This window comes from Drosophila simulans, chromosome X (genome assembly GCF_016746395.2).
Source record: "Drosophila simulans strain w501 chromosome X, Prin_Dsim_3.1, whole genome shotgun sequence".
Taxonomy (NCBI): Eukaryota; Metazoa; Arthropoda; class Insecta; order Diptera; family Drosophilidae; genus Drosophila; species Drosophila simulans.
Genome location: NC_052525.2, coordinates 17,894,568 through 17,919,010, shown reverse-complemented (window position 1 = coordinate 17,919,010; position 24,443 = coordinate 17,894,568). Strand labels below are relative to the sequence as shown.

The window sequence follows — 24,443 nt, the reverse complement described above, 5'->3', positions numbered from 1 at the left end:
AAAGACATACTACATATTGCTTATTCCCCCTTGCAGGACTACATGCCGCAGCTGTCGGGGATCGGCCTGTGCGTGGTCAACCTGATGGACGACATGCAGGAGTACACGCGCGGACTCTTCCTGCTGATGTGAGTGCCAATGTGGAGCGCCTCTCTAAGGAGCAACCTCTGACCCCCGTCTCGATTTACAGGTACTGCGGTCCGGCCATCCTGCTGTCCTACCTGTACATCCGCACCTCCCAGGAGCTGCGTCCACCCGACGGACCCTTCGCCGTCATGATGTACGAGCACCGCGCGGATCTGCGGATGCGCCAGAGGTGAGCACTCGCCGCTGGCCGTCGTGATTAAGCTGAAATATTAGGCCGGCTATCTGCCTGCTAATTGGGCTGATTAATTCGGTGACTTACCAATCAGTGCGCTACCTGTCCGCGTAACCCGATTCGCAATCACTCAGCCCGTGTGGCAATCCCTTGGCCAGCGCTAATGAGCGATTGCCAGCGCCAGCGCCATCGCCATCTCCATCGTCCTCCTGGCGACTCTTCCCTAACGAGTTCCAATTTCTTGAGCCACTTTTTCTGCTCACCCCATTGCTATTATTGTACACTTAAAGGGGTTGAAGATGGAGCCGTCTCCTGGCTCCTCCATTCATTACATTAATTGGCGAGCCAAAGGACTTGGTATAAGTGCCATAATTTACTGGCTTCTTTTTTTAGTGCACGTGTATATATGTAATGGGATTTCCGAACAGGAACTGGCACTAGCTAACAACATTCTATGAAAATGATTATTAACAAACTCATGGATCCATAAATGATCCAATTGCATCATTGACTGACTGCTGATATAATCGCATTACTGATTGAAATCGTTATCCCCCGCTGTAGGAACTCCTCCACATCCTCGGTGGAGCCGCGCCACCTGAGCGGCGGGGGCGTGGCGGGATTGAGCAATGGAGGCGGCAGCTCCGCACGCTCCTACGACTTGTACAGCGCCGAACTGGACGTGCATCGCGAGAAGCGGAAGCAGCGCAACTTCGGTAGCATGGCCGCCACCCAGGTGGTGTGCATGTGCCCACTGATGATACTGCGCTTTGCCAGGCTATCGCTGGAGGAGACCTACGAGAATGCCAAGCACTTCGACTTCACCTACCTGATGTTCGTGTGGGTGGCCTTTCTGCCCACGGTCATCTTTCCCTGCATCTACGCCTCGCAGATATTGCCCAGGTGAGCCAGATGAGCTGAACACCTTACACATAATCCAAGCACTTGGAGACGACTCATTTCCTTCATCATCCGACCTTGTTTGCTCTTTTCATACATCCCGCAGAGATGAACAGGAGCGTCTGAGGGGCTATTTCCGGCTATCCTCGAAGCGCAAGCAGAAGTCCCAGCGTCGCAGCGATGCTGGCGGAGGATCCGGTGTAGGGGGCAGTTCCCGCGAGGATTCCATCGAGAAGGACGAGGCCTCGAACACGACCAGTGTTCACCACGCTGCTGAGCCGCACAAGCACTCGTCAAAGTTGCGGCACGAGCGCGAGGTGCGTCTGCCAGGACACGGCTCGTCGGCTGGCGGAGATCGCTACACAGGAGCACCATATCGCCAGGGCAAGGACAGGGAAAGGGACAGGGATAGGGAGCGTGATAGGGACAGAGATAGGGAGCGGGAACGGCAGAGGGCGGGCGGTCGCGGTGCCGGAGATGCCGGTGTGGTCAACAATCTGGGCAAAGATGTGCGCGGCAAGAAGCACGACGTCAAGATCAACATCATCTCGGATGGCGTCGGTCATGGCGCCACCAGTCACCATGCTGCTCATCCCGCCCATCGCAAACAGGCGGGCGGCAACAACAATAACAACAACAACAGCAGCAGCAGTCGAAGTCGCACCAATCCCGGCCAGCGGCATGGCGGCAGCAAGCTAACCGCCGACTGTCTGTCCAACGTGACCGCCTCGACGTTCTGCAACGGCAGCGGAAGCGTAACTGCCGGCGCAACTGGAAACGGAAATGGCCTGAGCGGCGCTCTAATCCCAGACGACAGCAGCACCAGCAACTATGGCGACGGCGAGGAGAGCTCCGTGGTCAGCAGCATGATGGTGCCGCCGCAACGCTGGCCAGGATCGGGCGGCGGTGTCCTGCGCCACAAGGACGTTTCATTCAGCGAGTGCAGCAGCACCTTCTCGTCGAGCACTCTGGAGCGCGACCTGGAGATCATGGACCAGCTGGAGCGGGAGCGGAGCATGGACATCCAAGAGATGCTGCAGCGCGAACGGGAGCGGGAGAAGGTGCGCCGCCAGCTGCCGGACATCGAGAAGCTATACGCACAGCGTTCGCCGAAGGGAAAGCGCGGTGAGGCAGCTGGAGCCGGAGCCGGAACCGGAGCGGGATTGGCTCTGGTCATGCCTGGCAGTGATCCGCTGAGCAGTCTCTCGCAGTCCCGCTCGCTCTCCACGGAGTACAGCCTGTGCTCCACCTTGGAGACCAGCGGCGCAGGGGTGTCCGTTGGCCACGACGAGGTGCTGCCGCACCACCTGGAGGAGGTGGAGGAGGAGGTGGTGCCACCGGACTTCTATGACAGCTACACGCCAGGCGGCTCCCAGAACCTGCCACCCAATGCGGGTGGCGCTGCGCCGGTGGCCACCGCTGCAGTTCCCGCCTATCAGTACCAGTACAGTCGCAATCGGCTGAGCCGCAAGAGTTCCGGCTCCAGTTCGGGGCACCATCATCACGGTCATCATCATGGCCAGCATGGCGGCGGGGGCGTTGGAGGCGTGGCCGGAGGACGCGGCTCCAAGCGGGACAGCTTCAATTCGCTAAACGGCACGGATCTGATTGCCGGCGCCTTCTGCGAGCTGGATCCCACGCAACCGCTGAACAAGATGGCCGTGATCGAGGGCCGGATGCGACGCAGCAGTCCGCGCAACGCCAGCTTCAGCTCCGGATCCGGGGTGTCCGGACGCAGCTCGATGAAGTCCTCGTCGCGGGACTACGACTACGGGCACGGCTCCTCCTCGCACTCGGCGCATCCGGAGCTCGATTTCAGGGAGAACATCTTTGCGGAGCTGTAAGAAGGGTTTGGGCAGAGATTTTAGGAAGCAGTAGCGAGAGGGAAACGAAAAGCTTTACGGTTACGGATTTGCCAGGAGTTGTGCAGCTACGGGAGCTACGTGTTTAAGTAGGAGAATTTGCAGAAGCTGTATTTTTTTTTATGTGTAGGGTATGGTATGTGTGTGGATGGGCTCACATTTTTTTTAGCAGACGCAGTTGCTCAGCGTGGAGAACTCAGAGTTTGGTGGGCGGATCTCCAGGCTAATGGAGATACAGATACATTTACACCTAAATGCATAAGATAAACTAAATATATAGACCGAGTTATTGGAATACTTCGCCCAACTGGTTGTTGACTAATAATGTTTGTTGATTTCTGCGATCGGCGGGATTAGGATCACAGATCACGGATCGCAGCTTAGAGATCAGAGAGATTGGTGAGAAGGATGGAAGAGAGTAGGGGAAAACTGTGCCAAGAAACGGAAATGGGAAGCACTCCCACAAAACGTACACATTTATATATATGTCTTTTAAATGTTGCTAACTTCAATGGGGTGGGGAAGAGGAGGGGGAAGGGCGTGGCAGGGATGTGCCTGTGTTTTTAAACTTTCCCAAGCTACATACATACATATATGGATATATACAGTACGATATATACACTAGACATATGCTAAGACATATTGAATATTACGAAATCAAATGAAAAGTTTATTGAATGTTAAATCAAAGTCTAACTACGAACTACGAATTACAAAATACAAAATCCGATTAAACCATACAAGTTATAGTTGTAAGACTACGCAATTCTTCTGAGCCCCAAAGAATTGCTCCACCACACACACACACACACACACACACAAAAGTATTTGTTCCAGCATTCCAGCGGGCATCCAGATACAGATTCAATTTGTTGGATACGAACTCCTCACATCCCGATGCAGATCCCGATCCTGCCTGGATCCTAGATTTATATAGCCCCATATATATACATGCATACATACATACATACATACATACCCCTAAGTGTGCAAGTGTCCGTTCGTGTGTCTAGCGATAAGTTCATTTTTTCTGTGCCGCTCCGCTGGCGGTTTGTTGTGGTGGTTCGGTGGTTCGGTTGGCGGTACGGTGGTGCTGCCTGGGTGTGAGCAAAAAAAACTAATAAAAACTAATTTTATGTGAGTTGAACACACAAAAGCAAATCTCTCATTGACAGCGTTTTATTTGGGAGTTGTCCATCAGTGTAAGCCATCAAATCCCGTTTCGGCTCAATTCCCGGGGCCAATAGGTAAGTCTACACTGCGAGAAACGCAGAATGATGCCTTGAAACTTTTGATCTTATAATAAAAGTAAAATTATGGATTCATTATGCATTGATTTCTTTGGTTTGGTAATGTAGTATGAAACTGAATAACTAACTAACAGCATTGATGCATTACACTTATGGGATCAGTGTAAATAACCTTTTGACCTGCAAAGCGGCTTATTATTTTGTTTTTCTCCGTGCTTTTTGGGGATTCTGGGTCCCGGCGTGGCGCGCACCTCAATAAAATCCGTGGAAATGCAGGGCCGGGCACCGAAAAATAATACGCGCCTGCGGGGAGCAAATGGATGCCCCGAGAGGAATGTGAACTGGCATGGGAGGGAATGGGCCCGGGTCCGGAATAGGGTCAGTGCGCGAGTTCAAAAGTTCAACGCGGGGCCACTGACTCAGCCTGCGGATGCGACTCCTGCTCCGGTTTCTCGGATACGGTTTCGGCTGCTGCGTCGTCCACCCGTGACCTGACCCAGTAAAATGATTAAGTGGCGTTATTTAGCAGCTGGCTGGATTTACTTGACTTGCGAGCTCCACTTCCACTGCCACTGCCACATTCATTTCCACTTTTACCAGTTTGTCTCCATTTGTGTTCATCTGCTTTTGGGTCTCCTTCTTTTTTGCATAATTTGCGCTGTTTATTTTGATGGCTTATGGTGGGGTAATCGTAAAACGACAAGCATTTCATTCGGAAAAGTCAACTTTAATGGAGAAAACACGCCCGGCCGGAAACGGAAAGTATGACTACATGGATAGATAGGACGAGCACCAAGGAATGCAGCCGGGCCGAAAGGAGAAGTTATGGCCATTACCCCGGGGCACATTAAGTTAGGAACTCGGTTTGGGTCACTTTATTGGGGTAATGCGGGTCAGCAGGCACACAAACACACAGACGTACAGACAGACAGACAGACTGACAGACAACTTTCAATCGTGTGAAATGCGCTTTCAATTACACGCCGCGTAATGAAATGCGCAAATAAATTTATGACGATCACGTATCACGTATACGCAACGGTGGCAGGTAAGCGCGCTTAAGTGACCATTACGCACTAACCACCAGGTCTTAGCTGCTTTCATAATCGTTGCCCAGCCAACGGGCCAAATCTCTTTGGGCCATCAAAACTGCATTCCAATTGAGCCGATTTTTCGCTTTTTACTCTGGCCTTAACCCCGCTTCCGTATCTTGGTGGTTTTATGCCATCCGTACACAGCGACAAAAGCCCCCTAGTCTTCGCACTTCTCACCAGGCTCTGTGATTAGAGAAAGATGTGCTGATGGCACACCCATTTTCGCGCCGTGTAGCCGGCATTTGCGAGTTTCGCTTTTGGGACACATCGGGCATTCCGGGCACGTTCCTATAAACAACGTTTTATGCCGGTGTTTATGTTTAGTTTGCCGTTCGCCCAGCGGGGGCGGATTGTTATGTAAGTGCCAAAGAGCATATTCAATTTGAATTGGAATTGGAATTGCCATCTACATGTCCACCTACCCCAACACTCCCCTCCCCAACACCATTGTTATTGCTTATTCCATATTCCGCAGGCGGACACCAAAGTTTAAAGAAAGTTATCCACGCGAAATGTGAAACAAAACAACGCGGGGGAAAATTAAAATAAAATATATATCCAAATTGAAATTGAAATTATGGAAAATTATAACAAACGATAGGGAAGGGCAGCTTTGTCAAAAAAAAAAAAAAAGAAAAAACGAAACGGCAGTTCAATTGAATTGCATTAGATATCTTGGTTTTCAGGCAGCGATTTCGAATAGGAGCTACTTTCCAACTGCACAGAGAAGACCAAAATAGTAATCTAATAGATGAACTTATTATTGAGAATTGAACTTCAAGAAATATTTTATCAATATATGCATTTTGAGGTGCTTCAGAAGTCAAAAAGTGAGACTATTATTATCTTCAATTTGCTTCAAATATATGACACCTTTAAAACCTAAAGAGTACAACATCTTTTGGGCCAAACTTTATGGCCAAAATATGTATGCTTGTACACTGTTTTTGGGCCAAAAACTGAAGGGGGCGGCAGTAGGCAGTAGGCAGAGGCAGAGGCAGAGGCAGAGAGCCAAGCTTGGACATTCCCCAATCGAAGGCGGTATAAAATCGGTGGACAGTCGGCGGGCGTTGCACAGTCAACCATCGACGTTCGCGAGTCGCGTCCGCTCAACTGATAACGATCCAGAGACCGATTGCACGGTTGCTCGGACTTACTGCCAAATCAACGGGAGACGGAGTCGAGTTCCAATACCAGGCCATCAGCCATCAACCATCCATTAGCCTCACCACGTAAATCATGTTCGCAGTGGCCTTGACGCTTGCGGCCTTGGTGCTTGCCGGTCAGCAGGAGGTGTGCCGGGCACAGGTCTCCATCCACACGGACGCCAACTCGAACTCCTACAGCCTGAAGACGCCCGGAGTGCAGCAGACCTTCACCCGGTACTACGGAGGAGCGCCCAAGAACCAGCAGGTGGAGCAGCCGCAGCCGCAGCTGCAGCCAGAGCAGCAGGAGCAGGAGCAGTTGGTGAGTACATCACGGCAATGGGGGGTGAATCTACTATTGAAACTCTGGGAAAAACACATAAAGTTAAAGTTGAACTTAAGCTTAATGTCCAAAATTGCTTAAGAAAACACTGGGAACCAATTATACCAGGGAAAAGTTTCGGACACACTCTTCAATTCAATTTAATGTTTAGCCACATGGCGTAGCTATTAAGTAGTACTTTGAATTGGAATTGGATTTATCCGCCCAAGTTGTGGATGTTCGATGCATGTTCGCCTCGATAGGAAGGACGATAGAAGGACTCGTCAATATACTCCGAACTTTGTGGGCCTTGCATGTTGCCTCCGATGATGTCCTGCACTTGACCGACGGCCTCCATCACATCAGAGGGCATATCCTGCAGAAAATTCTGGTATTACGAATAGGATAGATTGACTTATGATCCCTCCCACATCGATGTATCTTACCTGTGACCAGGCGGGGGAAATGCTCCAATGGAGCAGACCTAGACTCAGGATCAAAATAGGCGATGTCATCCTGTGATGGCTCCACTTCCCAATAACTGATTGTCAAGAAGAAAGCCAGCTATTTAAGCCGTCACTTTCTAGTTATTCTAGTTAATTACGCGAAAAACAGATATGTTTTCATGTTTACACAATCTAGATGACACATCTAGCATCTGGTTCAGTTAGCATGCGAGGTTGTTATTGGCAATTAGCTTAGTGGCTTACAGATCTAATTAAGCCAGAGATTAAAAAAGCTAATTATTGTTGGGTGGAAAAGCATTTTAAAACGAACTATTCAGTAACTAATTGGATATCATCCGCAGATGTATACCCTACTACTTAGTATTGTCATTTTTTAGTATTCAAAAATTAATTATAAATGCCCGCTTGGGAATGTACGTAAATCAAAAGCAATCAAGTTGGCTTTCAACGGAATATATTCCCAAATCAAATGAATGTTTCAAATTCTTTGCTACGCTTTATTTGCTCGATGAAAAACGACAATTTCAGTGGTTAGAAAAGACTTCATTGGGTGAATCGAGATCCGTGGTGTCGGAGAAAAGGTTCTTCAGTTCCTCGAAGTAGTTCTTAAACGAGTCCACCATCGCGTTCCAGGCTTGGGTTATATTTTGTCCAAAATCCCGCGCCGCATCGCCGATCCGCTTGTCCAGCCTTGGATCGTCCGGATAGACCAAGTGCGGTCGCACATCGTCGTACTCGTTGGAGTAGTCCAGATCGAACTCGTCGGCCCAAGCGTGGGCCACCAGGGCGAGGGTCAGGGCCGCGATTAGTAGGGCAGAGAATCTGGGTCCGGAAGTCATTTGGCCAACTGTTGTGCCCAGCCGCCTGAATGCGCCTTTTGTACCCAACCCTTCAATCCAATCAGATTTCGACCAGACACGGAAATGTTCGAAATGCATGTCGAGATGCATCTCATCTGGCCCGGAAGTGCTCACTGGCAGTCGGCTCATCGTGACTCGGCTCGTTTCCGTATCTCCCGTCTGGACAGCCTTCAGTCGAGGTGCTGTGGTGACCCCAATGGCCTTCACCTCGGACCACTTTCGATCGGATTGCTCAGAAATGACAGTTCGCTTTTTGCTTTATTGCTTCTGCCTGAGGAATCTGTATCGATTGGGGTAACTCTTTAGCGGTGACCTTTTCAAAGAGCTTCAGAAAAGTTTGAGTTCTTAAAGGTATGCCACTTTAAAATGGTACCCGATTCCAAGTTATGGGTCACCTAGTTTTGGGTCACCTTGGTGATATGTTTAATACGCCACTTTAAAGTCGGAGTGCAAGTTTTTTGACTCTGATGCTGTTTGGGGTCACCTTGTACTGAGGGTGGTTGGCCTTAATTGGCTACCAGATTGATAAAATGACAGGGTATTAAAATGGCTTTAATCTGTAGTACATGACTGGATGAAGACGTGGTGTTTTTGGCCAACTCAGAAAACATGCCGCTCAACTTAGTTTCCGGTTTCCAGTTGCTTTTATTGCACTTATAAACAAACAAAAAAAATACACTCGATGGTGGTCAGGGAGCTGGGTAGTTCTACCCCGTAGAGTTGGCCGTTTCGGTGATCTTTTGGCGCACCTGCTGCACCACATCCGTTACGTTGTCCACGAAGGAGAGCCACATGGCCTTGATTCTGGGGCCCAGGCCCAAGGGATCCGCTCCGCCCATATTCGGTGTCACTTCCATGCCCGTCTCCTCCTGCCGTCGTCGTCGCACCAACTTCTTCTTCTTCTTGCCACTGGACTTGGGACTCACTCGGGATCGGGAGGCATTGTTAGCGGCCCGCTTTTGAGCACGTCTGCGTCTGGCCTCCACGTCATCGTCGGCGGACGCCATTGTGGTGGCGGCAGCACCCATTTTCCAGAAGCAAGGAGCGCGTTTGAGGCGATGCAGGCTTCGCCGCCTTCGCTTGCGACGGCGATCCTCCTCGGATGAATCGGCGGCAATGGGTCGTATGGAATCTCCATAGCCCACGGCCGTTTTCGAGTGCACGGACATCAGGGGATTGTCAATGTTGAGGTCGCGGGAGATGGCGGCGCCACTCTGAACTGCCTCGGCTATATTTCCGGCCAGAGTCATGGCGCCCATGCCCAGCGACTCTAGCGGATTCTGTGGACCTGGCCTGGCCGCAATCATGGCCAGACCCACGATAACCAGGAGAAGGGCCAGCGGTTGGCGATTCATCGTTCTAACTGTGAGGCGGCGGCACTGCATCCGCGCTTTTTAAGCCATCGAATCGCGTGATTCCCTTCGATTCAAATCGATTTGAATCCACACCATGGCCGATGGCTCGTAGAGATCACAGTAGGCTTTCGGATTGGCCCGACGACAGCTGTCAGGTGTCACCGGACTGGTTGGGCTATCCAGTCAGTATCACTTGCTCGCTTAGTCGGTTCAGATCGGTTCGTTTTACTATTTTTCCGCTACAGACTTCGTATACAAATTGTATCAAAATCTGAATTTGAAAATCACTTTTGGCCATCCACACTCGAGCTACACAACCTCTCGTCAAAACTTTTTAGTTCACGTCGCGACAAACAGAACAACAGGGAATCATGAGATCCAGCAAAGTTCGTGGGGGCAACGCCAGTCGATTGGCTGACGCGGATGGACAGTGGGGAAAGGGATGCCTGGGTTCCCAGCACTCAATAATCAAGAATCACGGGCGTGGCCTTTCATCCGTGAGTGTAGAAAACGTCATATACATAAGCTCAATTGCATGAATATTTTACAAAACAGAATCAAAAGTTACACATCCAAAACGGCCTACTACTACTTGCATACATTAGACATTTAACCAAGTGTCTTAAAACATGATAAAATTGTTCTGGTCTAGTTCCCATTCTCACCCGCATATTCCTCTAACCAATGCAGCAAACTCCCACGCAATTTGGTGGATTCTCGCCGTCGGGACAGCAGTATCCTGCCGTGTACTCGCAGCCAGGATTCCGGGCCGGTGGTAAGCTCAAGGCCACGCCCAACTCGCTGCTGCAGCAGCAGCAGCAACAGCAGCTGCAGCAGCAACAGCAGCTCCTGGCGCAGCAGCAGCAGCAACTCCTGGCCGCCACATCGCCGCAGGTAGCAGCTGCATCCGGACCAGGAGTGGGCGTTGGCGCGGGCGTGGTCAACATGCCCAGCTATGCGGACCAGATGCACGCCGCCTTCCTCGACTATCAGCGCCAACGAGCCGAGTTCGAGCAGCAGCAGCAGCACCTGCTGCAGAAGCTCTACCACTACTATCCCGATGTATCCGGCGGCCTACAATCACCTGCCCAGATTCAACCCCAAACCCAGATAGCTGCCTCCGCCGACGTGGGAGGCGCTCCGGCAGGCATTGCACCACAGAGCGCAGCTGGCCGCTTCGCCTACCGTCGGCCGCAGTTCAGCAGCAATGGCCTGCAGCCCGAGCGCCTTGCATCCGGATCCATTGTGCCCGGAGGTCCAGTAAGAGGAGGTCCAGTTGGAGTCATCCCGGGAGGAGTGATCGGATCAGCGTCTTTGCGCACCAGCGGTCTGGGAGCGGGAGCGGGAGCGGGAGGAGACTTCTACTCCACGCAGCAGCACATGGGCTTCATGCAGCAGCAGCAGCAGGACGTGCTCCGTGACCAGCAGCAGTCGGTGGCCCAGCAGTTCGCCACCAGCCAGCTGGCGCCCACCACCCGCCAGAGCTATGGGATGGCCGTTCCCATGTCCTCCGTGCTGGGATCCCCCACCTACCAGCAATCGCCGGACGTCTCTCATGTGAGCTTCTCAAGCGGCAATCTCAACTACAGCTTCTAATGATGATGAGCTGTTATCCCAAGAACTTTAAAAACTAGTATTTTCATTTTTTTTTTCACACACCTTTTTTTTGCGTAAATTTTCGTGGTATTTGATAAGAGGAATTGTGTAGGGCAAGCAAGAATAAATTTTGTAAGTGATGATAATTGATGGTTTTTGAGGGGTGGATGCACTTTAGGCTGATTAAAGGGTATGAGTATGGCTTACTAACAAAACTAAACAAGTTACGAGGGTTAGATTTGCCTGAAGAAGAGTTTGAATGTGCACTTCTAGACTCGAGTTATGTAAGTACTCTAGTTAGTTGATTAATTAGCCCTAATCCTGATCCTAATCCCATCAGCATTTCATTACCAACAACCCATCGGCACGTGCTCCGTGGAATCTAGCTGCCCAGTTAACTGGCCCCACTTTTCAGATTCATCACGATTCATAATGATGGGTCATTCCTAATCGGCACCGCTCATCTTCAACAAGCCGCCGAGCTCACGTGCAATAAATGCATTAATATTGCTTTGAACGGACCGCCTTCGCATTGGCACACAATTGCTGCCATTGAATCTGTTTATAGAGTTAATATAATCCGGCCACAGCTCCATGCCATCGTACATCCCACTGGCGGATCCATTTATCCGAGCAGCCAGTCGCAGCCGCGACCACGACGGGCTTCGATTGTGGGCGTATTATTAGACATCCATGGGAATGGACATCCCGTGCACCACCGAGTGGTGCATCAATGAACGGAAACAATTGCCCTGGCTGACCGGCGACTAATTGGGACGAGGATGAGGCTGATGGGAACGAGGCCACTGGATGGGTGGGGGGGATGGACTCAACTGGCTGCAGCGAAGCCCAGTCCAAACATACACGATGAGCCCCGAATCCTTTGAGTGGCCACGTGTGCATCCATTTCAATATCCATATCTGCACTGCGAGAAACCGTCGATTAACATCTATATATGAGTAACTAAAAATAACCAAACAGAAGGTTAGACCATAAGTCATTTTAAGTCCATAAGTCCATAAGTTATGTTTTGGAACCTTATAGTGGATATATTACACCATAGACGAATCCAAAGGAGAAAACACTTTATCAAATGCCTATATCCATTATATCAAAACTAGCTACAATCTAATATTGGGTATAAAGCAGTAAGTCCCATATAAAAATAAAAAATGCTAGATACAAAGATATTTCAGCTACTTAAATGTTCAATGTATTTAAGTGCACTTAGCAAATTTTAATATGCAGCTGCGCCTTTCATTGGAACCCGATATCCAATGGATATAAACCCCTATCCTTAAAGGCGTATAAAGGTATCTAGATATGTAGGTGACATTTTGCACGACTTTGCCCCCTTTAACACCACAAACTGTGGCCTCGCCACAGGCAATATAGACATAATTCTGGGCGGTGCACTTGTTTGCGGCGCCACGACAATTGAGAGGGTGTTATGCAATTTTGGGCCGCTTTCCCAACTTTCCAGCCGCTCAATTCCCCATCTACCTGGCATGGCAGCAGGCCCCAGGCAATCCGGCACTGTGCCCAACAGGTGACGATTGCCAGTGGAGTGGTTACTTTGGCCCCAAAAAGTGGTGAGAGGTGGGGGGTCTGTGCAAAAACGTGTCCTTGGATGGGGTTCGTTCTTGGCAGGACACCTGCCGGCAAGGCCATCAGTGCATTGCGGGCCAATGTAAACAGTAAGTGGAGCCCGAGCCAAGAGCAAAACGGAACCGGAATATGGCATCCAGAATCCGTGGCCAAAACACGACAATTGCATTAGATGTACCCAGCCGGACGACCCGCTGACTAAGCCACTTGCACCACTGCCACCTTCCACTTCCACTTCAAAACGTTGGCACCATAAGGCGTAGTCGGAAAATGCTGCAAATATAATAAATATTGAGGAGCTGGCCAACTGATTATGGCCACGTACGGGAAGTAATTCAATTTGTAGACCGAATATTAATTGGAATACCGAAAAAGGAGGGGAAGTGGGGCTTCTTTTGGCTATACATTTGGACCCCCATCGACTTATTTGCATGGAAAATTCCAATTTAGTGTCGGCCAGGCAAATACACACAAATACACGGGCAACGGCAAACAGCAAAAGCAGAGACAGGAGCAAAAAGTGAAATGGGTAAAAGAAGTGGAAAACCAGCCGAACTAGAGACGCAAAGCAAATATAGTTACTAAATAAGCCCACGTGTGCGTGCGTATCCTGCGAGTATCCTGCCAAAGTGTAGTATCTGTGTGTGTGTTGTGTGAGTGAGTTGTGTGCGTAGGACCGCATCCTGTTCATTTCCCCGAACGAGCTGGCAAAACAAAGCACTGCATTCAGATACAAAGACAAACACAGAATTTCCCTTGCCGCTGGAGCTTGCCCACCTGTGGCCAACTGTCCTGTGCTGGAAAAGCTGCAGGACTGCAGCAGGCTGCAAAGATGGGGACACTTCGGTTTGGTTTCCTAATTAGCTGCATAATGAGGAGCTGCCCAACTGGGTGTCCCAAGTGCCCGTCAACTGTCCACTGGGCGGGGGAGAGTGGAATGCTAGCGATTATAATTTTTAATCGCCAAAAGATGTAAGTTACATGACCTTAAGTTGGCCAAAAGATGAAACAATTGTGGGCCCAGATACTCGAAGCTAAATTGCGTGCTCAGTAAATATCTACGTATTTAAATTTAATATGAGCCCCTGGGGGTGGAAAAGCTAAAATATCATATATACATACCTTTTTATTTGCGCAGAGGGAATTGTGCAACTGTGAATCACTTTAATTAGCACACAATGTGCGTGAAAGGAGGTGTCCTTTTATGCTAGCTTTTCCATTGGATGGCCCAGTCCTCCAGTTGCTCCTGCAGTTATCCCGGCTCAGAGTTATCCTTGTTGATGGCCCTTAAAGCTGTCGTCCCATCATTCAAGCTGTTGCGACTTAGCTGGCAAACTCTGACTTTCACTCTCCCGCGAACTCAGTGACATTTTTAATGCCATCGAATTTTGTCGGCTTTATTTGCTGTGTAGGCCATATTTTAGGAGGACCGAGGACCGAAATAAACGGGTTATCATCTATTTCGGGCCATGTGCGCGATGCCCGATGTGACGTAAATTGGTTTTCTGGGCCTTTGCACTTTCACTTGGTATTTGGCGGACTACATACAGCATCATATTTATGGTCGGTCGGCGGTACAGTGCGTTTCATGGCGATGAATCGACTGGCCAGTGTCGCCTTCCCAGCCGGGAGACTTATGCTCATGAAACGCGTGTCCTGTTATGCGCCATAAAGTATGCTGATCAACTGGTGCGTGGCAAATAAATCTCGGCCTGCTTCTGGTCCGCATCATGGCCAAAAAAAGGAGAGCACTGCAGTGCTTGCATCGCATCGCATCATATCATATATCATATATCATCATGGAGCGACAGACCGACCTTCTACAACTATTGCCACGAGACTCCCCGCAACCCTTCTGCATTGCCAGCCAGTTATAACAACGAGTTCGTTTTTTCCAACATTTCCACATGCATTTCGTTTCAGTTTACAAATTAAGTTTAAATACAACGTAAATTCAACCGCGATAAAAAAAAACACATTCAGCATTCACAATGCGGAATGGGTGGATAAGTTTAAGCTCTGGGACCAGGCTAACAACACGATAATAAAAACGGAGCGTGCGGCACCGCTGCATCCCGCGCTGCGTGCCCCTTTTATCACCCAGGTGGCCCAGGTGGGTTCAGGTGTGCTTGGTTGGCTCCTAACCCGTCGAATGGCTCACGGGTCACAGGCTCTTGGTGCAGTTAACAAATTGAGTTTTAATTAAGGCGAACAGCTACCGACACGCTCTGGGTATTATTGTTCCTATTAGTGTAGTTAGCCAGACGGATAGGAGAGTGTATTTGTGTGCGAGTGTGCACTGGCGGCGAGGGGGCGGGTGGAGGCGGTGCGGAGGCGGAGGCGGTGGCGGTGGCGATGACGATGGGCGGCGGATCCTCTAGTAGCCATAGTGAATACCATGGCCGGAGACCGATGTGTGGACTAGAGCGGGTGCGGCGACGGCGGCCCTGAAAGTGGGGGCGATGGTGGCGATTATGAGGCAACCTTATTAATATGGTCCTGCGAGCCGGATACTCACTTCACCACGGGCCCGGCCAGATGCGTAGCGTATGCAGGAGCAGCGTAGGCGGGGGCAGCATAGGCGGGGGCGGCAAGTCCAATGCCGTGTCCAATGATTCCGGGAGCTGTGGGGGGGATGGCACACACACACAACAACGTTAGGTTTATTATAAAAAACAAGCACACAAACAAAGCGAGTCAAGACACAGGAGAATGATAGACAGAGACAGATGGCCGAGCTGAAAGAGAGATAGTCACAGTGGAGGTCGAGATAGAGCTTCCCCAAATTAGCATCGTGTCCATTGTTTGGACAATACACCAGCCAGCCCGAGGGCTCCCCGCCCAATGCGCCACTTAAAGGTTGTCAACGGCAACCACCTGAGATGGCCTGACCACCAGCACCACCCACTAGGCCGGTGGCACAAGATTCCTGCACAGGGCCAAAATCCATCGTACGATGGATTCAATGCCTAGAGAGTTGGGCTGCCGAATCTTTTTATATCACTCTTGGCTGTGTCGAACAATGGGTCTCTGTTCTCAAAACTACTTGCAGCTCCTGGGCTTGGGTTCGAACTTAATTAAAATTCGTCATAAAATAGTCGTATCCTTCCGAGTTATGCTATTCATTTAATTCCAGTGCATTGTCCTTTTGAGCGAACCAACTGCCGCCCGTGGAGGGAAACTTGCATGCATTGAGTTTGCAGCGCACAAGGCAAAAATAAAGTATACGACACGTTGTGCCGTCTAGAACACGAAATATTCAAATCAGAGACATATGCCATCTAATCACTCTTTTCTCGCCGTGCACGGGGCCACAAGCCCCGGGAAGCATCAGCCAACATCAATCAAGTGACACCCGGCCGAACGGGAACGGTGACTGTGTAACTGGGTGACTGGGCGATTCGGTGATTGGGTGACTCGCTGACTTGGACTTGGACATGGCCAGCTGGATCCCCCGGGAGCCATTGGGATGCAGTTTTCGCACCACCTTGCTGTGCCGACCATTGCCAGAGCGAAGCTTTAAAGCCTTCGAAATAGATAGGCGGCGAATGATTGATTACATGCCTGGCCTGATGGTTACCTCACCGCTGAATTTCCACACCCACACCCACCGGGACATTTGTATCTGTTTTCTAGCAAGACAAATCGATTGCGGCCGGACCCAAAACCGATTATCCCTTTTGTTGGCTGCTTTGTTTGCTCGGGCAGATGGCCTAGATGTATCGATTGCCCAGGGCTCCGGCATAGGCATTGGCAATCCTTTGAAGCGTGCAAACAGCAATGATCTTTGAGGGCTTTAACCTCAGCTGGGCTCTTTGTTTCAAGCCGCAATCATTTGTGTCTTATCGCTGTGATCTCTGTGATGTCTTGCTGGCCACCTGCCGCCATTTTCACGGTCCAACTTTAAACAATTTTCCCTAAAGTTTTCCTTTTAGCTTGCTGCATCAAAACGATCTCCCAGATGTGAGACTCCCCTTCCGCCCCACCTATCCACCTGGTTGCGTACTAACTCTGGAGCCCAGACTAACCACCCATATATCAGAAAAGTCCTCCGTGCCTGATGGAGCGAAACTGGCGTTGTGCACTCCACCACCCGGGCCAAAGTTTGTTTTTGCCAAGTGCACTTGGCCACCGGGACGAAAACACAATAAAGTTCCTTTTCTGCTTTAAGACTGGAAAAAAAAACTCGCTGCGAAATCGCTGAGGAATCAGATTTTCGGGGATTCGAAAGCGTGCGAAAGTGCGGAAAAGTGAAGTTAGAGCTGGGGGATGGGGTTAGCGTTAGTTAGTCCTGGATGCCGGAACTCGATATCCTCGATATCCTCGATATCCTGGGATATCCTGGTCACCTACCGTACGATGGAGCAGCGGCGTACTTCACAACTGGAGCGGCGGCGACTGGGGCATGGGCCAGATATCCGTGCGAGATGGCCGGGGTGGCACTATAGGAGCCATAGCCTCCGTATCCGTAGCCACCGTATCCGCCCAGTCCCAGCGAGTGACCCAGTCCCAGCGAGTGTCCCAGTCCCAGCGAGTGCCCCAGTCCGGAGATCTGCACGGCCGGAGCGCTGGCCGCATAGTGTCCGCCGTAGGCCACGCCCTGAATCTGGGCGGGAGCCGTGTGCCCAGCGTAGCCCAAGGAGTAGGCCGGCGCAGCGATGGCGTGGGTCGGAGCAGCTTGGGTTTTGCATTTTCATTTTCGGGTTAAAAGTGTTAACAATCAACTAAGCAGTAATGGCCGGCTTGTATCTGTGTTAGTTGCGTGTATCTATCAGTTCGCAAATGATTCAACAAACTTTTGAATGATTGAGGTACTTTTCTCATCTACTCGTATAATTCGCATGTTTGATGTTTCAAGTATGATATTTAGTTTGTGAGCAATTCAAAGTGTTTCAAACAGGATGTCTTTGAAAAGTTTCTTGTGCGCAAATATCAAGGTGTGTTCCAGATAAATGAAAGAGTTCCCTGGAAACCTATAAAAACCTGAGCCATCACTGCGACTACGTGCAAAGGGGACGCAAAGTGGTGCGTGTGAGTGGTGTGCTGGGTGGTGCAGTGGTGTACATTTGGCGTTGGAAGTATCGGTGGATTGAGTAGATTGGGTGGCTTGGCTTGGATCGGAGACCCTGCGACCGGGACTCACCTGCGTAGCCGTGGGCGGCGACGGGCGCCAGTCCGGCGTCATTGCTGATGCTGGACCGCTGGACATGCGACTGCGAGTGGGCGGTCTGGACCTGGCTGGCGTAGTCCGACTGGGAGGATTGGCCGTAGTGGCCCTTCACCGTGTGCTCCTGGGTGCTGCCCACGGATGCGTGGTCGACGCTGGGGGCGCTGATCGAATAGGCCGCCGGACCGCCGGGCTTCGCCTGGACGCAGGCGATCAGCGCCACCAGGACAACGGAGAGGATAACCTGGAAATGCGTTAGACTTGAGATATGTACATATAATATGCGCAATTGTATAAATCAGTGTCGTTTGGCTCTGTCGCAGTTCGACCGTCTGCAGGAAATTGCTGGCGAGCAAACTTTTAATTAAGTTGATAAAGTTGGAATAGTTGGTGTGCCATGGCGGAATATGGCCTTGAAAGGGTGCTGCTGCGATTTCCATCGCTTAATCGAAAGACACACAGAGCTGTCCAATACAAGCCAGGTTAAATAAATCGTTAGCTGGAGAGCAACTATTTTCGAAAATAGACAATGAGCATGGAAAGTTATTTTCAACTTGTGCATCTGAATGCAGCACTGGTTACCATCTAACAAAGCGCCAGGAAATGCTGATTTAAAAAAAAAAAAACAGAAAGGACTACAAATTTTGCATCTCAACGCGATTGTTGGATACAAAATCAAGATACAAATACAATTTGTTGCTGACACTCGAAATTGTAATTATTTGTTGTGCGAGTGGTGCTTTATATCTCGTTTTTGCACCAAGTGCCCCATTCAGTCGGCCTCATGTTGCATGGCCTATTTTGCTTGCTGAAGCATTCCTGGCCATTCCTGGCCAAAACTGACCCAGATCGAGGCCTCATAATCAGCTGCCACTCGACAGTCGCACAATTAGCATGCGTGTTGGTCTTGCTCTCGTTTTCATTGCCTTCAACATTGATTTTCAAATGCGAGTGGGCCGAGATTGAAATCCACTTTCTATTGGCCATATGAGGTCGAGAGCTGTGGCCTGGCCAGGAGCCACCAGCCAGCCAGCCAGTCAGCCAACCAGACAGTTATCCTGCCAGCTAGTTATCCTGCCAGCTGAGGAGCAACAAAGCAGACTGGGAAAAGGATGTGCCCCTTTTGTTGGCTGTCGAGCGATGAGTGAAAGGATAACAAGTGCAGGCAACTCGGATCCCCGTGCCACCGGCTCCTTTTCCATGTCAATCGGCTTGCCTGCGATGTGCAACAACTTTTCACGCACCTTGAATGCCATTGTTAAAGTGATTCACTTGAAAAAAATTCGACTCAGTTCGATTGGATTGCGATTGGTAACTGTCTCGGTTCGCAGTTCTTTGGGCCTATTTATACGCAGTTTGCAGTTCGCAGCTGCCGCCGGTCTGCTCTCAAAATATGGTGCAAAAAAAAAAAAAAAAAATTAAAAAAAAAAACCAAGTTGAGGAAAATCAGTGGAAAAAAGCAAAAAAGTGGTGGCAGCCATGAGAACGGGTTTTCATCAGTTGGCAAAGCAGGCAGAGCGCAGGCGCGCCGCTCTACGCAATAATGCCGCCACCAGCGCCGCCGCCGCCCTCCCCCATCGGCCACGCCTTCTTTTTGGCGGCAGAGATCGCCTTTCGTGTTAATCGCATCGATTGTTTAATTGGAAATTTGTCCGCACTTGTCCGAATGCGGCAAAAGGAAATGCCAGCGGACAAGGTGAGCCCCACTGCGTTCACCCACTCCATTTCAATTTTTGGAGTTTTTGGGTCACTTCCAGGCCCCCCAACCCTATATCATATCATATCATAGCATATCATATCATTCTCACGTGGCTCTTGTCAAGTGCTTTATTAATGGACCGCCCGATTTTTCATTTTCCACCACCACACCCGGTGCGTTGCACATATTTTTTGGGTTTTTTGTGCCCGGCCTGCGGACATTTTGTGTTCAACTTTTAACAGACTTTTCATACCCCGCATTTGGTACTTTGAGTGGGCATAGTGGTACGCACTTAGTAATTAAGTACATATATTTGTGTTTATGAACAGGGAAATTGTGAAATTATAATTAACTAACCAACTCTTTGGTTGTCTGTTCGTTTGATTGTTTGTTGTATATGTAATATGATATAATAATAGTCATGCACATTAATAATCAAATTGGAAAATAAATTCAAAGTTGCAAAATCATGTGAATCTTACTAATATTATTACTATTACTATTATACTATTACTATTATTCTATTTCTATTACTAATATTTGTTACTTACATATTTCAAATTAAATAAAAGTATCCCCTACACAAGTGGACACTATTACAGATCCTAAGAAGTTATGTTTGTTGTTATTATTATACTATGAACTAGTAATTGCAATAAATTAATTAATGCCTGAGAACATCTAATGGGTATAACCACGACCGAATACCACACCTCCAACTCCCAGTTACCATTGGTTATTTTTTGCTAGTTCTCACGCAGCCGCCGCCAAATGGGCGCGGAAATTGTGCAGCCAGATCGGATTGGACTGCTGCACTGGATCGGATCGAATAGGATGGGATGGTATGGGGGGCATTAGTCGAGAGTGGGAGCCCCAGCCCCAGCTCCAGCTCCAGCCCAAGAGTCGGAGATTGCAACTGGGGGGCTCAGAGTTGTGAGCGGTGAGCTCTGGGCTTGAAGTGGGGCCTGAGGACCTGGCAGATTTTCGAAAGGCACAAAATCGGGCAGTGGGCCCGATTTTTGGCCTGGGAGGCCTTTTTGCTAGTTTTTGATTTGTGTTTTCTGATCTAAGCCATTTTGTTGCTGGTTAGCCGTTTTTTTGTTGCAATTTATGCGCACTTTGTGCGTTGTCGTGACGAGGGACAGATTTAGACACTGGAAGAATTCGGGTGTTATTATTATTAATTAACATCAATTAGTACGAATAAACAAATGTCATGTGTTACTTAAAATAATATTTGCAAACGTTTTAGGGGGTATTTTAAATAGAACTATCGAACAAATTGATATCACCATGTTTTATTGCCATTTGTATCTATTAAATACCTACATAGAACAACACGAAGGAGGCAAATAAATAATATTAATGTCAATGTGATAGATATGCCAAACCTTTGTTTCTCTGGGTGTGGTGGACATGTGGAGCGGGCCAGGGAGTGTTATGTAATGGGCCACAGCTGGCTGTTCGCCTGGGAGCAAATACACACAGAGGTTTCGCAACCAAGGCGACTCTGCGCTGGGAAATTGCTAGCATTTTCCAACTGTCAACCGGAGAAACCTCCGCCAAGGCGAGCAAGTCGGGCTCCCGAAATCAGAATCAGAATCTGAAACAGAATCGAGGGTAAAAGCGCAGGCAACCTTCAGAACAAATGCATGGACGCACAGACGCACGGTCCTTGGGGCAGAAGGCGGTGGTCAGTAAAAGCATTATCAAGCTGGAGATGGCGCCACTTGTTTTGGCATTGCCAATTCTGGGCAAGCACACAGTAGGACTGAATGGCGCAGAAGTCGTGAGGAAGTACACAGACAGAAATATAAATACATATGTATTTAGCTCACAATTATTGAGTACTACTTCTACAAAGATATGCCAACTAAAAGAAAAGCAGAGAATCGGGGTCACCAAAACTTACTTCAGAACATCAAATCTTTTCTACATTTTCTTACTCTTGGAAAAGGAACTTTCTTACCCAATTAAATTGTTTGCCAAAACCAACTGGTTTTTAAATTTGTCTGACCTATACGATAAGTGTTAAGATGCAACAAGTCAATCGGGGTCACCAGTTACTATCTATCTGTACACGAAGCAGACATTCCCAACAAGTTTATGTTCTTTATTTAACATTTAAGTTGTATAAACATGATATCGTACCATAAAAAGGGAATACATTTCTAATATATAGTAGACGTAATAACATCTAACTTAACTAGTAACCCACTGGTTTTTATTGCACGTAAAATTAAATCGATGGCAGTCTGCGAAGATAATTTATACTAGCAATTCTCGAAGCTTTTCTTGCTCGATATCGCACTGCAATTACACCTGCAATCAAGGTCGTAATGGAGACCGCCGGCTCACTCCATAAATTAACCACATTCATGCACTCGCATTGCGAGCGCCTCGGTTTGGCTCAGTGTGAAAGTGCGAGGCGAAGTCAATTCCCGATGCAGTGGCAATCATCGATTGTCATTGTCGATGAGCCACCCCCTTTCAGCCCGTCCTTGGGCCATTGTGTAATGGCGTGATGTTTCAATTACCGCCCATCATTCGTCCCTCCGTGAAAACCCCCGCGCGATAAATACACAATGCCAGCGCTGCGGGCGACGCAATCTGCGAGCTTTTTGTCTCCGACATTAATTTGTATAATTGCAATGCCAATACAGGACAAGCAGTCGGGCCCAGCCAAGTGCAGCGAGCCATAGCCATCTCAATGTCCTTTTCACAGCGAGCCACCAGCACCCAAGCTGCCCAAACCACCCGCACCACCACCCACTCAGCCCACTCAACCCGCCGCATTGTGGTGTCCAGTCGGGCGCAACATTTCACGTCTATGTGGGTCACAAAGGCGCACACAATGAGCCAAAACAAAGCCACGGGAGAAATTGGACAGGCCCACGGATCGGTTCCTGACGAAATGCTGATATCCTTTGCGACTCAAAGCAAATGTTCTTGATAGGACGACAAAGGCCACAGGGTAAAGTGCAGCGAATTACGAATAAATCGAACTACTCACATAATTATGTTTATCATGGCTTATGCCTACTAAACCCCAATCAATAAAAAAAAAGTTTATTGATTGTCTACCAAGTAGCAAGTTTAAACTAGAAATGTATATGTTAATTGTAGCAGGATTGAATATACATTAAAAACTAAAACATAAATACTATGGCCAAGTTAATAATTATCACACACAAGAAGTTTTTAAAGATCTTAATATCTGCAATAACCGAAACTTGTATCCTTTTAGTTGGCCAGCATCAACGGAATTACAGGGTATCACCGCCATGGGCAATGACTGACAGCCGTTGCAGTTGGCATTCCTCTAACTGCTGTTTTCACCGAACTGCTCTTGAAACCGCCGTCGCCCATCGCTGTCATTGTTTCCATGTCCATTGTCCGTTGTCCATTTGGTGATGTGGGGCTCAGTTTTTAGTGGTTTGAGCTGGCGACATTTGCCTAAATACTTGGCCGCACACACTCGACCATTATCACACATGCCGTTTTCCATGCCCGCCTTTGTTGGCCTTTTGCGTGGAATTTCCAGAGGCGAAGATTAATGACCGACATGACCTGACAGCGCCGCGTCAGCGTGGCATCGATGTCAATGGCGATAGACGAGCAGGATGGCTGGGCATGATTGGGTTGACCACCTACAAGACGGACTCGCCATCATTGGAATATGGTGTACAACCTAACCTGAAGATACTGTGCATGAAAATGCTGGCTTTAACTGGGATTTCTATCCTTTCCCCGCTTGGGCGGAAGTTATTGTAAACCTAATAACTTTGACTTTGAGATTCAGCTCATGAGAGGATTGTACAATGCCTATGTTTTATTCATACTAAATTTGTTTGACTTGAAGTGGGTGTTATACCCGTTACTTGTAAAGCGAAAAACATATGAAGTATATAATTTCTGGATTAGGTTCACTAGCCGAATCGATCTACCCATGTCCGTTTGTCAGTCTGTCCGTCTGTTTGTCCGTTTGTCCGTCTAGCGGTCCGGGGGTACTGTGATCTACATCTGTATCTTTCTGGCACTCACATCCGCTGAAACACGGTTGTCAGATAGTTTAGGAACTCAACTCTAGCGTTCTTCTGTTGCCTTCAGTTTTCATAGTTTTACCGTCAAATGCTTTAATCGCTTAACTGCAGCTCCGAAATGCGGTGTCTCAAATAGCAGCCATTGGTAATTGTGGTGCCACATCTTAATGGCTATCTTATCGCACCAGCCTCGTAGAGCCCGCCACCCACCTGGTGCGTCCAGAAGTCCGCCAGATGGCGCACGCCATTCCAACGAGGGCGTGGCTGCAGCGAACCGAAACTGGAGCAATGTCCTGATACCACGCGCTATTAACTGCCAACACTTGTGTGTACGTGATACGCACACAGTTGCTTAGTCGAGAGCATTAAAATTTAACCTTCAATTACGAAATCAATAGGCAAAAAGGCGGCCGGCCACACCTCCATGTGGCCAGATCTTTTTGGCCAGATTCGAGCCGCCTTTGTGCACTGGGTTCGTGCGCCTTTGTTGTCTTGCTGTCTTCATCTATTTTCATATTTTCAGAGAATTATTTTTTCATTTTTTCTCCCCATTTTGTGATAATTTTTTTTTTTTTTTTTTTTTTTTTTTTGCTTCGATGCCAGAGCTGCGATATTGAAAACGCTTGACAAGTGGGCGGTGCCCCCGACATGCCACGCCCACGTGCCCCCCGCGTTAATTTGTTGTGCAATCTGCGCATTTATTATTTTCAGGCTTTCCCTCACTGTTATTATTACATCGCCAGTAATGAGAATAT

At 48.8% G+C, this 24,443-nt stretch overlaps 6 protein-coding genes across 8 annotated transcripts in view; 2 read left to right on the top strand and 4 right to left on the bottom strand.

Annotated features, from left to right (window-relative positions):
• LOC27208320 overlaps nucleotides 1-4,242 on the top strand; it is a 36,532-nt gene extending 32,290 nt beyond the window's left edge. Inside the window, exons 4-7 of the mRNA XM_016183917.3 lie at nucleotides 37-128; nucleotides 191-316; nucleotides 884-1,222; nucleotides 1,326-4,242. Coding sequence (XP_016039926.1) covers nucleotides 37-128; nucleotides 191-316; nucleotides 884-1,222; nucleotides 1,326-3,063 — 2,295 coding nt within the window. The 3' untranslated portion in view covers nucleotides 3,064-4,242. The remainder of the gene's footprint in view (nucleotides 1-36; nucleotides 129-190; nucleotides 317-883; nucleotides 1,223-1,325) is intronic.
• Nucleotides 4,243-7,037: 2,795 nt separating this feature from the next.
• On the bottom strand, nucleotides 7,038-7,444 carry LOC6726350. Of its 2 annotated transcripts, none has more exons than XM_016174149.2 (2): nucleotides 7,339-7,444; nucleotides 7,038-7,280 (listed from the first exon to the last, which is right to left on the bottom strand). In XM_016174149.2, the coding sequence occupies exons 1-2, from the start codon at nucleotides 7,405-7,407 to the stop codon at nucleotides 7,110-7,112; spliced, it is 240 nt and encodes a 79-aa protein (XP_016039925.1). In that variant the 5' UTR covers nucleotides 7,408-7,444; the 3' UTR covers nucleotides 7,038-7,109. The 2 variants fall into 2 exon arrangements, with proteins under 2 accessions (XP_016039925.1, XP_016039924.1); XM_016174148.2 differs by having other exon boundaries at nucleotides 7,038-7,268.
• Nucleotides 7,445-7,842: 398 nt separating this feature from the next.
• Nucleotides 7,843-8,233, bottom strand: LOC27207663. Its single transcript, XM_016183354.2, has one exon. It carries the CDS (start codon nucleotides 8,196-8,198, stop codon nucleotides 7,884-7,886), a length of 315 nt encoding a protein of 104 aa, XP_016039923.2. The 5' UTR covers nucleotides 8,199-8,233; the 3' UTR covers nucleotides 7,843-7,883.
• A 622-nt stretch (nucleotides 8,234-8,855) lies between these two features.
• LOC6726349 lies at nucleotides 8,856-9,642 on the bottom strand. Its single transcript, XM_002107273.4, has one exon. It carries the CDS (start codon nucleotides 9,602-9,604, stop codon nucleotides 8,927-8,929), a length of 678 nt encoding a protein of 225 aa, XP_002107309.2. The 5' UTR covers nucleotides 9,605-9,642; the 3' UTR covers nucleotides 8,856-8,926.
• A 118-nt stretch (nucleotides 9,643-9,760) lies between these two features.
• LOC6726348 (mediator of RNA polymerase II transcription subunit 8) lies at nucleotides 9,761-11,316 on the top strand. The gene is made up of 2 exons (XM_002107272.4): nucleotides 9,761-10,071; nucleotides 10,265-11,316. Exons 1-2 carry the CDS (start codon nucleotides 9,946-9,948, stop codon nucleotides 11,168-11,170), a joined length of 1,032 nt encoding a protein of 343 aa, XP_002107308.1. The 5' UTR covers nucleotides 9,761-9,945; the 3' UTR covers nucleotides 11,171-11,316.
• Nucleotides 11,317-14,671: 3,355 nt separating this feature from the next.
• LOC6726347 (cuticle protein 21.3) lies at nucleotides 14,672-19,277 on the bottom strand. 2 transcript variants are annotated; one of them, XM_016174147.3, is made up of 5 exons: nucleotides 19,191-19,277; nucleotides 17,923-18,190; nucleotides 17,133-17,456; nucleotides 15,298-15,403; nucleotides 14,672-15,226 (listed from the first exon to the last, which is right to left on the bottom strand). In XM_016174147.3, the coding sequence occupies exons 1-5, from the start codon at nucleotides 19,200-19,202 to the stop codon at nucleotides 15,157-15,159; spliced, it is 780 nt and encodes a 259-aa protein (XP_016039922.1). In that variant the 5' UTR covers nucleotides 19,203-19,277; the 3' UTR covers nucleotides 14,672-15,156. The 2 variants fall into 2 exon arrangements, with proteins under 2 accessions (XP_016039922.1, XP_016039921.1); XM_016174146.3 differs by lacking the exon at nucleotides 17,133-17,456 and having other exon boundaries at nucleotides 14,679-15,226.
• Nucleotides 19,278-24,443: the final 5,166 nt, after the last annotated feature.

Bases quoted from the DNA above. Each gene is read 5' to 3' on its own strand.
- LOC6726350 (XM_016174149.2), bottom strand. From the start codon at position 7,407: ATGACATCGCCTATTTTGATCCTGAGTCTAGGTCTGCTCCATTGGAGC. The intron at 7,281-7,338 runs GTAAGATACATC...TCGTAATACCAG, and splicing joins TTTCCCCCGCCTGGTCACAG to AATTTTCTGCAGGATATGCC.
- LOC27207663 (XM_016183354.2), bottom strand. From the start codon at position 8,198: ATGACTTCCGGACCCAGATTCTCTGCCCTACTAATCGCGGCCCTGACC.
- LOC6726349 (XM_002107273.4), bottom strand. From the start codon at position 9,604: ATGCAGTGCCGCCGCCTCACAGTTAGAACGATGAATCGCCAACCGCTG.
- LOC6726348 (XM_002107272.4), top strand. From the start codon at position 9,946: ATGAGATCCAGCAAAGTTCGTGGGGGCAACGCCAGTCGATTGGCTGAC. The intron at 10,072-10,264 runs GTGAGTGTAGAA...TAACCAATGCAG, and splicing joins ACGGGCGTGGCCTTTCATCC to CAAACTCCCACGCAATTTGG.
- LOC6726347 (XM_016174147.3), bottom strand. The intron at 17,457-17,922 runs GTGAGTCCCGGT...GCAAAACCCAAG, and splicing joins CGCCGCCCACGGCTACGCAG to CTGCTCCGACCCACGCCATC. The intron at 15,404-17,132 runs GTAGGTGACCAG...TCCCCCCCACAG, and splicing joins CGCCGCTGCTCCATCGTACG to CTCCCGGAATCATTGGACAC.